General features: G+C 46.2%; 2 protein-coding genes across 6 annotated transcripts in view; one reads left to right on the forward strand and one right to left on the reverse strand.

The window, feature by feature from the left end:
- The window catches only part of LOC134983096 (gastrula zinc finger protein XlCGF66.1-like), a 62,467-nt gene that overhangs the window by 29,153 nt on the left and 20,250 nt on the right, over positions 1–13,064 (reverse strand). For all 5 annotated transcript variants that reach the window (XM_063948798.1, XM_063948797.1, XM_063948796.1 and 2 more), the window contains exon 2: positions 113–241. In XM_063948798.1, the coding sequence (XP_063804868.1) occupies positions 113–193 (81 nt within the window). In that variant the 5' untranslated portion in view covers positions 194–241. The remainder of the gene's footprint in view (positions 1–112; positions 242–13,064) is intronic.
- The window catches only part of LOC134983080 (oocyte zinc finger protein XlCOF7.1-like), a 70,618-nt gene continuing 69,606 nt past the window's right edge, over positions 12,053–13,064 (forward strand). Inside the window, exon 1 of the mRNA XM_063948775.1 lies at positions 12,053–12,187. Within this exon, the coding sequence (XP_063804845.1) occupies positions 12,053–12,187 (135 nt within the window). The remainder of the gene's footprint in view (positions 12,188–13,064) is intronic.

A 13,064-nucleotide genomic window follows, 5' to 3' on the forward strand; every position in this document is an offset into this window, starting at 1 on the left:
AAAGAGTGATGTCACTGTGACACTCCCAGACTCCCTCATCTTTCCAGTCAGGTCCCTGTGTTAGTAATAGAGATAAGAGTGATGTCACTGTGACACTCCCAGACTCCCTCACCTCCCCAGTCAGCAGGTAGATGATCTCCAGGGTGAGATCTAAGATGTTCTCGGTTATGTGTCTCCTGTCCTTTTCCATCATGAATACTCTGAGAAAATGCTCTGGTTCGGGGTTGACCCGAGATGTCCTCTGTAGAACAGAACAAATATGTACACTCAGAAAATTGCAATCTTCTTTGTATGTAAACAATAAATAACTAGGCGCTGACTGGTACGGGAAATCTATGCGTTTGAGAATTTAATAAATCCTGGTATACTGCTGCTTCATAGGGAGATCACTGCATCTCCATATCACAAAAGAAAAAAAAAATACAAATAATGAAGCGCTGTAATATCAGAATTTTATTAAAAAAACTATTTAATTTTTATTCCCACCATATCACATAACAAAAAACACATAAAAACACAAACACACGGCCGGTGTTAATATTTCCTTAAAAACGTTTGCATAAAACACCAAAATGCAACATTGGTCATTTTTTGGTAGCGAACCACCTTCTAAATGAGGAACAGTTAAATAATTAACTGTATGGAATTATTTTCTTCCCCACATATTATTAAATAATTATTCCAAATGACCAATGCTCATAGTATTAATTATACTTCCATAACAATTCATTTATCCCTACAACATGATTAATACAATGTAATTGGATATAAAAAGTCAATTAAGCTTATATTACTACTGATCTGTGAATGGATAAATTTATAAGTAGATGGATTGCCCGGGAATGAGGTCAATTGATTCTTTCAGCTGTCTCCTACAGCCATCCGTTCAATTAGTAAGACACCGTCTTTATATTAGAGCACAATCAGCTCAAGCTGGTATGTTTATATGCAGTTTCCTCCAATGCTCACATTCAGACAGAATAGTAGTTTTTAGTTAGTACCGTCTCATGAGTCCAGCAGGAGACAATGGCCCTCATTGCGAGTTGTTCACTCGTTGCCGATTTTCGCTATTCTGCGATTTGCTGCTAACTGCGCATGCGCATGGTACGCACAGCGCATGCGCTTAGTTATTTAACTAAAAACTTAGTAGATTTACACAAGCTCGAGCGTAGTATTTTCAACGCTCGAGTGATCGTAGTGTGATTGACAGGAAGTGGGTGTTTCTGGGCGGCAACTCAGCGTTTTCATGGCGTTTGCTAAAAAAAGCAGGCGTGCCAAGGAAAAACGCGGGAGTGGCTGGAGAAACGGGGGAGAGGCTGGCCGAACGCAGGGCGTGTTTGTGTCGTCAAAACAGAAACTAAACGGATTGAGCTAATCGCAATCTGTGAGTAGGTCCGGAGCTACTCAGAAACTGCAAAGAATTATGTAATAGCAATTCTGCTAATCTTTCGTTCACTATTCTGCTAAGCTAAAATACACTCCCAGAGGGCGGCGGCCTAGTGTGTGCAATGCTGCTAAAAGCAGCTAACGAGCGAACAACTCGGAATGAGGGCCAATATGTTAGTAGTTAATGCAGTCTCTTAATATTCCCTGCTAAATGGTCTCAATTGAGGCTGGTAATGTTCACAATGGTCACTGGTTCAGTTATAAGCATGAAGGTCACATCTTATATTTGAGTCTGGGACGCAGTTATTAGATTAGGAACCTTAGTCCTTTGCTGCTGCAGTTAAGAGTCTCCCAATGGAACTGGTCAATCTCACCATATCACGTTCCCTCCTTGGAGTCCCAATTAGCATGTACCGCAAGTCAGTCTTATAGCGTCCTCCCAGCACCTTTAGCTGTCTGGTCCGGATCCGTGTGTCACCTCAATGCGTTTCCCCGCCTATATCATCGGCGGCTTCCTCAGGAGTATGTCACATACGGTATATGCTAACTGGGACTCCAAGGAGGGAACGTGATATGGTAAGATTGACCAGTTCCATTGGGAGACTCTAACTGCAGCTCTAAGGTTGTAGAAAACAAATGGAGAAGAAAAGAAATGAAGATTCCTGAGGAAGCCTCCTATCAAACTTGTACTGTAGAAGAGATGTGCTAGCTGAGAAGAGAGTGTGGAATAGTACACACTTAGAGAATGGTGCTATTTTGTATATTGGAGAATACATTAACCTTTAATAGTGGGCTGGGCTCCCAGTCGAGATGTTTGCTGGTCTAGTGGTTAGTAAATACCGCAGCCCACATCTACAATCTGTCCTCTAGGCAAAGAGAGAGAGAGGTGACTTAAGGGTGTCTAAGTCAGAAAAATATCACTCCACACGTTGCCATATTTGCACCTCATGCGAGTGCCTGCTGCGCGTCCATGGGCCGTCCCGTGCGTGCGCATACTCGCCTTGGCGTGCACCCGCAGGCGCACGGTATGCGCATTTACGGTAGAGTTTATGTGCGCCTAGCGTGCGACTCAATCGTAACATATTTTATCCATATAATGTATTTTGTAGATTATGGTCCCTTTGATAGAATCTGAAAGTTTAGTTAATATAGCATGTTCATAGACAAAGAGATCCCTCTTTGTTTGATACGAAGGGTCAGACAGGGGTTATACAGTGGTGTTTAGTATCCATCGGAAGAGTATTTAATTAGCAATATTCCGGTGTTGGTTTGAAGCGGACTAATCGCTCGTGCGAATAGTTATGGACATAAGAAGTTTATGGACATTTACTATATTTGCACTTTATTATCCATGCGGTGGGAAACCTAGTTTCCCACCCACCTGAGCAGTTGGAAATAGTCACAGCCCACCTGTATGAACCAACCTATGACCTTTTGTTATAATGCGAAGACGAATTCCTGTGTCCAATGAACAATAACAATATAGGGACCATTGTACTGTATTGTGTGCAGTGTATATAAGGTTCACCGTCCCCAGACCGGCCAGTACTCTCTCTTCAACAGTTATCGCTGATAATTGGAGGACTGGATTCCGGTTGCGCCTGCGAGTGTTCCCCGTATGGTATGTTTCTCTGTTGCCACTTTGTTATTCGTATAATGTTAGCCATTCACACTTAGTCTATGTATTTGTAATTGCGATTAATCTCAATTGTGTATATTTCTGTCTAGTTATTCTGTTAGAAATTATATGTTAGTTTGTAGTGTATGACTTGTAAACTGTTTTTCCCCTTTTCGATATAACTTAAAGATTGTTAGTAAAAGGTGTTGGATCCTTAGCACGGTATCGTGTGTTCATTATATTGCAGAGGGTAATAGGAGCGTCTCTATCGCTCAAACAGCTTTAGTGTAAACAAGGTTAAGCAGCGTTATATCGCTACAGTGTTTCAGTACAAGGTCTACAGTATAAGAATATCATTTCTGTGTGTTACATACAAGGTCTACTGATTGTTATCTTGTGAGCGTCTGCGCCGCTCGTGATCTCCTCGTGGTCTCGAGCGTCCGCTACGCTGATAGCGTAGCATTACGGTAGTAGCTTACCTATAGTGTGCCCGATACCAACAGCGTATTCTCGCGAGCGTTTGTGTCGCTCGAGCGGCTCGCTCCCGATACAGCGTCCGCTACGCTAAGAGCGTACCCTTACGGTACCTCGTGCGCCAATTGCGTACTGAGTCTCTTAACCTCTTTATAGTGTGTTATATAGGATAAATATTAGGCTTTATCAAGGGTCATACACACAAGGTGATATTTGAAACAATATCGCTCACTTTTACCTTGAGTGATATAGTTTGTAATATCGCCCAATGTGTACTGTACGCTACGAACAATGAATGATGCGCGCTCACACTGGTTGTTAACAAGGTCTTCTGTTTTCTGTGCAAGTCAAAATTGAGCTGCATGTACAGGCAACGGAGGAGGGCAACAGTGATGGGTGGGATTGTACATTGTTCATCAATATTGTATTTTATGAGGTGGTTTTAACTGCATGTGAAACACTGGCTGTGTGTAGGTTGGATGGTCATTAAAAGGAGTGTTATGGTAGACTTACCATTGTTAACACTCTTTCTGCGAGGTACACAGGGTTCCACAGGAAAACATCGGGGTGTAGAGTGGATCTGGATACAGAGGCATCAACAGGCAAAGCTTTAGCTGTCCCAGGATGCATAGGGGCCTCATCTATAACCCCGCCTCCAGGCACTGAGAGCTTTTGTTAATCAGTCCAATGCAGGAGCAGGCAAGACAGAAGGAAGATGTTAGTCACATAAGAACACAATCTCACGACAGGAGAAGGTACCAGTGGCTAATGCCATGCAAACCCGAAGAAGCTAGGTGCGTCAAGGTGCGCGCCCTGTGGAACCCTGTGTACTTCGCAGAAAGTGTGTTAACAATGGTAAGTCTGCCATAACACACCTTTTCTGCAGCAGGGCACGCAGGTTTCCACAGGAAAACATCAGGGTGTCCTAAAGCAGTTCCTTAAGGGAGGCGCCTTAGCGGATGTGAGAATCTGACATCCAAAGGAACCATCCTGGGAGGTGAAAGTATCAAAGGCATAGAACCGTAGAAATGTGTTCACTGAGGACCACGTAGCTGCCTTGCACAATAGTTCTGCGGACGCGCCACGGCGGGCCGGCCAAGAAGGTCCAACAGACCGGGTAGAATGGGCCTTAATCGCAGCAGGACCTGGAAGACCAGCCTGCACGTAAGCATGTGCAATCACCATTCTAATCCATCTGCCCAAGGTTTGCTTATTCGCAGGCCAGCCACGTTTCAGGAATCCAAACAGGACAAATAAGGCAGTCCTGTCCACATAGATACAGAGAGCCCTAACCTCATCTAAAGACCTTTCTTTAGCCGACAAGTCCGAAGAGATAAAAGGCCAGGACCACAATCTCTTGGTTAAGGTGAAAAGATGACACCACCTTAGATAAGTAACCAGACCGGGTTCGGAGAACCGCCCTGTCACGGTGGAAAATCAGAAAGGGCGGACGACAGGACAACGTGCCTAAGTCCGAGATGCTTATTGCAGAGGCAATAGCCAGCAAGAACAGGACCTTGGCCGTAAGCCATTTGAAGTCCACCGATTCAGGAGGTTCGAAGGGAGACTCTTGGAGGGCTTTCAATACAATAGACAGGTCCCATGGAGCCACTCGGGGGACATAGGGAGGCTGTATCCTAAGAACACCCTGAATGAACGTATGTACATCAGGAATAGAGGCAATCTTGTGCTGAAACCACACAGACAAGGCAGATATGTGAACCTTGAGGGAGGCAAGACGAAGGCCTAAGTCCAAGCCTTTTTGTAGAAAAGCCAGAATTCTGGAAGTCCTGAAACGATAGGCCTCATATATCTTATCAGCATACAAGGTGAAGTACAAATGCCAAACCCTGTAATAGATCCGGGCAGAGGCCAGTTTGCGGGCCTTCAGCATAGTCTGAATAACAGCCTCAGAAAACCCTTTGGCCCTTAGGAGTGATGCTTCAAGAACCACGCCGTCAAAGCCAGTCTGGCCAGGTCTGGGTAGAGACAAGATGACTGTACTGGGAGGTCGTGACGCTGAGGAAGTAGAAGGTGACGCTCTGTCGAGACCCTGGAGGTCTGAGAACCAATACCGTCTGGGCCACGCTGGAGCTACTAGAATTAGCATTCCCCCTTCTTGCTTGAACTTCCGCAGTACACTGGGCAGGAGTGATACCCGAGGGAATATGTAAGGCAGCTGAAAGTTCCACGGAACTGTCAATGCGTCCACGAATGCTGCCTGACGATCCCTGGTCCTTGATCCAAAGACTGGAACCTTGTGATTGTGTCGAGACGCCATGAGGTCCACGTCCGGCAGACCCCGTCTGTCTACCAGGAGTTGGAAGACTTCGGGATGAAGGCTCCACTCTCCGCAGTGAACATCCTGGCGACTGAGGAAGTCCACTTCCCAGTTCAGGACGCCTGGAATGAACACTGCCGATATGGCTGGCAGATGGCGTTCCACCCAACAGAGGATTTTGGACACTCTCAATTTGACCATGCGGCTTCGAGTGCCGCCTTGATGGTTTATGTATGCCACTGTGGTGGCGTTTTCTGATTGTACCTGAAAAGGCCTGTTCTGTACCAGAGGCAGGGCAAGAGACAGTGCATTGAACACTGCCCTCAGCTCCAGAATGTTGATCAGAAGGAGTGATTCTTTCTTGGTCGAACAACCCTGAAATGAGTGTTGCTCCAACGCCGCTCCCCATTCCTGAAAACTGGCGTCCGTTGTCAGTAGGACCCAGTTGGGGATCCAGAAAGGACGGCCCCTGCTCAACTGCTGATCCTGGAGCCACCAGGACAGCGACAGACGAACCTCCGGAGTCATAGGGGTAAATTTACTAAGATTCGTATTTTCCAGATTCAGGTCAAAGTTCAATCACGAATGACATCGAAAGTGTAAAACTGCAACTTTTTGAATTGATTACGACTAATTTACTAAGCTGTCGTATTCGGGTTTTTCTTTTGTTCCGATGTCGATGTCATTCGTGGTTTTTTTTCTATTTTTACGGCAGTGATTAGCAAAACACTGCCGACTTTTTTTACAATCAATCTCGGCCGGATCTGTGTGATCCGTGCTGGGGTTTATTTTTTTTTTTTTTTTAATTAAACACTGTAAAATAATAAAAAAAAATGCGTGGGGTCCCCCCTCCTAAGCATAACCAGCCTCGGGCTCTTTGAGCCGATCCTGGTTGCAAAAATATGTGGAAAAAAATGACAGGGGTTCCCCCATATTTAAGCAACCAGCATCGGGCTCTGCGCCTGGTCCTGGTCCCAAAAATACGGGGGACAAAAAGAGTAGGGGTCCCCCGTATTTTTAAAACCAGCACCGGGCTCCACTAGCTGGACAGATAATGCCACAGCCGGGGGTCACTTTTATATAGTGCCCTGCGGCCGTGGCATCAAAAATCCAACTAGTCACTCCTGGCCGGGGTACCCTGGGGGAGTGGGGACCCCTTCAATCAAGGGGTCCCCCCCCCCAGCCACCCAAGGGCCAGGGGTGAAGCCCGAGGCTGTCCCCCCCCATCCAATGGGCTGCGGATGGGGAGGCTGATAGCCTTTGTTGTAAAAGAAAATATATTGTTTTTAGTAGCAGTACTACAAGGCCCAGCAAGCCTCCCCCGCATGCTGGTACTTGGAGAACCACAAGTACCAGCATGCGACGGAAAAACGGGCCCGCTGGTACCTGTAGTACTACTACTAAAAAAATACCCAAAAAAAGACAAGACACACACACCGTGAAAGTATAATTTTATTACATACATACACACATACATACATACTTACCTTAAGTTCCCACGCAGGTCGGTCCTCTTCTCCAGTAGAATCCAAGGGGTACCTGTTGAAGAAATTATACTCACGAGATCCAGGGGTCCAGGCTCCTCGGGAAATCCAGGGGTAATCCACGTACTTGCATAAAATAAGAAAACGGAAAGCCGAGCCACGAACTGAAAGGGGACCCATGTTTTCACATGGGACTCCTTTCCACGAATGCCAGAAACCCACTCTGACTGATGTCTAAGTGGGTTTCTTCAGCCAATCAGGGAGTGCCACGTTGTAGCACTCTCCTGATCGGCTGTGTGCTCCTGTCCTCACTGACAGGCAGCACACGGCAGTGTTACAATGTAGCGCCTATGCGGTACATTGTAACCAATGATGGGAACTTTCTGCCCTGCAGTTGACCTAAAGTGACGTCACCGCTGAGCAGAAAGTTCCCAGCATTGGTTACAATGTAGCGCATAGGCGCTACATTGTAACACTGCCGTGTGCCGCCTGTCACTCAGTACAGGAGCACACAGCCGATCAGGAGAGTGCTACAACGTGGCACTCCCTGATTGGCTGAAGAAACCCACTTAGACATCAGTCAGAGTGGGTTTCTGGCATTCGTGGAAAGGAGTCCCATGTGAAAACATGGGGCCCCTTTCAGTTCGTGGCTCGGCTTTCCGTTTTCTTATTTTATGCAAGTACGTGGATTACCCCTGGATTTCCCGAGGAGCCTGGACCCCTGGATCTCGTGAGTATAATTTCTTCAACAGGTACCCCTTGGATTCTACTGGAGAAGAGGACCGACCTGCGTGGGAACTTAAGGTAAGTATGTATGTATGTGTGTATGTATGTAATAAAATTATACTTTCACGGTGTGTGTGTCTTGTCTTTTTTTGGGTATTTTTTTAGTAGTAGTACTACAGGTACCAGCGGGCCCGTTTTTCCGTCGCATGCTGGTACTTGTGGTTCTCCAAGTACCAGCATGCGGGGGAGGCTTGCTGGGCCTTGTAGTACTGCTACTAAAAACAATATCTTTTCTTTTACAACAAAGGCTATCAGCCTCCCCATCCGCAGCCCATTGGATGGGGGGGGACAGCCTCGGGCTTCACCCCTGGCCCTTGGGTGGCTGGGGGGGGGGGACCCCTTAATTGAAGGGGTCCCCACTCCCCCAGGGTACCCCGGCCAGGAGTGACTAGTTGGATTTTTGATGCCACGGCCGCAGGGCACTATATAAAAGTGACCCCCGGCTGTGGCATTATCTGTCCAGCTAGTGGAGCCCGGTGCTGGTTTTAAAAATACGGGGGACCCCTACTCTTTTTGTCCCCCGTATTTTTGGGACCAGGACCAGGCGCAGAGCCCGATGCTGGTTGCTTAAATATGGGGGAACCCCTGTCAATTTTTTCCCCATATTTCTGCAACCAGGATCGGCTCAAAGAGCCCGAGGCTGGTTATGCTTAGGAGGGGGGACCCCACGCAATTTTTTTAAATAAAATAACAACTTTCCCACCCCTTCCCACTGATATACATGCACGGATCTCATGGATCCCTGCATGCCTATCCAATCACGGAAAAAAAAAGTAGGTCTGTTTTTTTTTAGCACTTTTTTACGAGTTGTAATTTTTCACGGCAGTGTTTGTTTGTTTTTTGCTTTGCACTTCTTAGTAAATGACCGAGATTCATACTTAAACAGCCGCGTTTTGACCGATGGTGTATTCATTCGTAATTTTTTACCTGAACTTGCAAAAAATTACGAATGCCCTCATCACTGCCGTGATTAGTGCTTAGTAAATTACCGAGATGACACTTTGATGAAAAAACGGCATCTCGGTCAAAATCGGGAGCTTAGTAAATTTCCCCCATAGAGACCATTTGGTATCTGATCCGATGAGGTAGGCCGTCCCACTTGGAAAGGATCAACAGTTGCAGAGGACGAGAGTGAAATTGAGCGTACTCTACCATGTCGAAGGACGACTCCATCAGGCCAAGGACTTGCATCACCGAGTGTATCGACACTCTGGGGCGACGAATGAAGTGTCTTTTACTGTCGTGAAGTTTCAGGACGGCCAAGAACAGTCTCTGACTGTGAGTGTCCAGTAGAACCCCTAGGTCCACCATGCTCTGAGCTGGGACCAGGGAGGACTTTTTCAAATTTATCAGCCACCAGTGGGCTTGCAGGAAAGTTACCATCAGTTGGAGATGACTGAGGAGGATTTTGTGTGAACTTGCCAGAATAAGGAGATCGTCCAGATATGGGAGGATTCTGATTCCCTGTCAACGGAGGTGAGCCGTCATAACAGCCATGACCTTGGTGAAGATCCGAGGAGCCATAGCCAGTCCAAATGGCAGAGCCTGGAATTGGTAATGAAGGTTGCCAATAGCAAACCGCAGGAACTGCTGATGCAAGATGGCAATAGGATGTTGAAGTCGAAAATATTACAGGCACATTCATCACATACAAACACCACACAGATGGCCTCCGTGCGGGTGCTTGTTCTGCCGTGCATGCGCATACTCGCAAGCTACGTATAATCGCTCGCGCGGTCTTGCGTGTTAGCGCGTGGTATGAGTAATTACGGTAGCATATGCATTCGCATGGAAAAGCCACAAAGACATATCTCATATTTAATTCACATAGCACATAATTTACACATAGTCTACACGCACCACACCAGCGAGTTTCATTTGTTTAAAAGGTACAACAACAGAGGGATTCGACTTTACAGGATATGAGGGGACAGAATTAGGTTAGGAGGTGGTGTTTGGTATCCAGCTGTACAGTATTTTAAGAGCAATATTCCGGTAGCAGTTTGCAGAAGATAGCACGCTCTTGCGCATATCTATGCGCAGGAACAGAATATTAATATTACACTGTATTTACTGTACTCTGATATTCGGCGGGAACCCAGTGGATAACCTCTGCAAGTGCACCTGGACCAGGCATCGCCCACCTATTCAAACCAACCTATGACCCCTCCTGTACTGTAAATGACCAGCCCTTTGACCTATGGGTGAAGAGATTACAGATTCCATTGTTTCATGATTTGGACTAATGTATAAAAGCCACGCTGCCTGGCCGGTCAGACACATTCTCGAAAGGTCATCTATCCAGATAGACTGAGGACTGGAACCGGGTGGCGCTGGCGAACAAACGTATGTATCCATTTATTGCAGCCTCTTCTCTTATTGTGATTGTATTATTGTTGCAACCCCCTTTTAGTAAATAACTGTTGGTGGGTCGGATCCCAACATATTTAAATACAATTGGTGTCGTGTCCCTTTCCTGCTAGGGGTTATAAAGTGTATTCCGCCTCACGTGTAGCTACTCTATGCTTACAGCGTGACGGCGTGCGCACGCAACGTGTACGCATCTGTTAGGGGTTTAACACACACACGCTTAGCGGTCGCAGCGGCCTGCACAAATATACGTTAAAGGTATTGCTTTTTCTTCCTGAAAGTTAATCAGCATTAACAATTGGGGTCTCCTCCGGTTCATCACACACTCACAGACTTGCAGGCCATAACAGACTTTGATCTATCAGCAAAGGGTGGTGACGCAAATAACCTTTTCATTGTGCTGAAACCAGTTAATTTTTGGCGCGAAAAGCCTTACACAAAGTATACAAGTACTTTGCATACTCTCTCACATATTGTTGCCATAGGTTAACAGTCATTTTAGATCTGTGTGAAATCGGATACATCTGTTTGCTATATAGATATTTGAAATAGTATATTAAGGGTGTAATTGTAAAACATGAAACACAGTTCCGGCCTAGTCGTTTAGGTTTATACGGAACAAGTGTGGGTTGTGTTAGCGAGTGATAGTAGCTTTATTGCTCACATTTATCGAGATTGTGTGGTTTAAGTGAACTGCGAACGCACGTTTGTACACGTGGTACGGAACGTGAGGGCAGCATATTTAGAGGCACACACGGACGCGTGTTTACGCAAGGTTGCGTAGAGTTGCGGGCGCAAGGTATAACCACACGATAGCTGTTCAATATTAAGGTGGGATTACATTTAATACTGTAGCACATAACTATCCGATTTCAAAAGCAGGTTACCTTGATATTTTGTTTAAACTGTAAGTGCCTCTGGGATAAAGTAACCAACCAAAGGGAGTGATATTTTTCTGTACAGAAAAAGAAAAACACTGTGTATTTGTGTGAGCTGAAAGTAGGAGTGAGTGTATTGAACCCCGGAAGTCGGTATCCCGTGGTGACACTAAGTAAGCAGAGGCTCGGTGGCGTAAGGCTGCTGACTTACGTTAATAGAGAAATACGCAAATCGTGAGATTTGCAGAGGAGCGCGATATAGAATTGTGCATTGTGAAGCTTAGAATTGTGAATTGAAGTAAAGGTTTTGTGTTACGCTCCGGCTGAGGAGCGCAGCTTGTGGATTCGACTCCAGTGGTCGTAGGGCGGATAGGTAACAAGTACCTATACGCTGTGCGATGGGACCGGGCGTTTATATGTGCGATACGTGGTGCAACTTGATACCCTTTTGCGAGCTTTTGCGTAAAACCGTGGTATCATTAGTGCCGTGTAGAGCATACGCAAGCGTGATTTGTGTATAGCAAAAAGGGAAGTTTTCGCTGGTCTCTCTCAGGAAAATCTTCAACGGTAGATATTCACTGGAAAAGGTAAGTCAATCCTAAAACTTCCAGTGAATAGGAAACCAGGTAGGATCCTCACTGGGTACGCGTCTTTCACTATTGGAGTGAGTCGTGGTACGTCAGCGGAGAAGGAGCGAGTGGAAAGCGCTTGGAGGACTTTCACCGTCATCTCAATGGTGCAGTTGGGGATTGCGTTCACAGGCAAAACGTCCGCGATGGGATCCAACTGCACAAGCAAGGGGCGTTCGGCAGCCAGGGTTCAGGCTGGAGAGCTGCGGCCCAGGGGGTCAGCTCGGTTTATAACGTGTGAGAAGTATGGTTCACATGCGGAGGCTTTTTGCAATGAATGGGTGCGTATGACTGCTGAAGATAGGGCATCATTCCCTAGGGTGGGTAGCTTTGAATCAGAGGTATTACAGAGCATAAGGATTAGAATATGTCTGGTCAAATCTAGAAAACAGAGGATCAGACATACCGATTGTTTAAACCTGTGGCAGCAAGAGGGGGAGGTGCAAAGGGAACTGGCTCGCACTCAAGTTCCAAACCTAGCGGGAAAGCGATTGCGAGCGCACCACCACTGCCATATGTCGATGGGGAGAAATTGGCTACAACCAATGGTGCATTGGTAAAGAATAGCAAAATGATTAATCAATGTGTTAACACCAACCCTTGCCAGTTGCATCCCGTTTTGAATTTTCCCAAAGGTTGTGACGAGGATGATGAGCTCAGCACGATATCGGCACTCTCTTTAGCATCCACCATACAGGATACCCAGGTGGGCACGGCCCAACCACCATGAGTAGTAGGGATACCCCCCAGCGGAGGGGTAAGTGAGGTTGTGTCCACCGGTAAGTACGGTACCATACATTATGCAGAGACAATAGCCCCCCGTATTATAGAATCAAACAAAAATGATGTGGTTGAGTTAAATCCAGTCAGAGTGATTGCAGTGCCCAATGGAAGAATAGATAGTCAGGGAGTAACTCCCATCAGGAACATTGCAATGCATTGTCCTTGGTCCCGATCAGAACTGAGATCGATTATGTCAGAATTCCCCGATCCCAGAAAAGATCTAGTCGGATGACAGAAATTTATTAAGGAATTGGGCAATGCCCATGAGCCCACAAATAAAGATTGGCGAACAGTGCTACGAGTGAGTTTACCTTCAAATATTGACATCCCAAAATTCATAACTGATTGCAAACTAGATGCAGAAGTGCCTCTCAC

Source organism: Pseudophryne corroboree, assembly GCF_028390025.1.
Source record: "Pseudophryne corroboree isolate aPseCor3 chromosome 3 unlocalized genomic scaffold, aPseCor3.hap2 SUPER_3_unloc_1, whole genome shotgun sequence".
In the NCBI taxonomy this organism is placed as follows: domain Eukaryota; kingdom Metazoa; phylum Chordata; class Amphibia; order Anura; family Myobatrachidae; genus Pseudophryne; species Pseudophryne corroboree.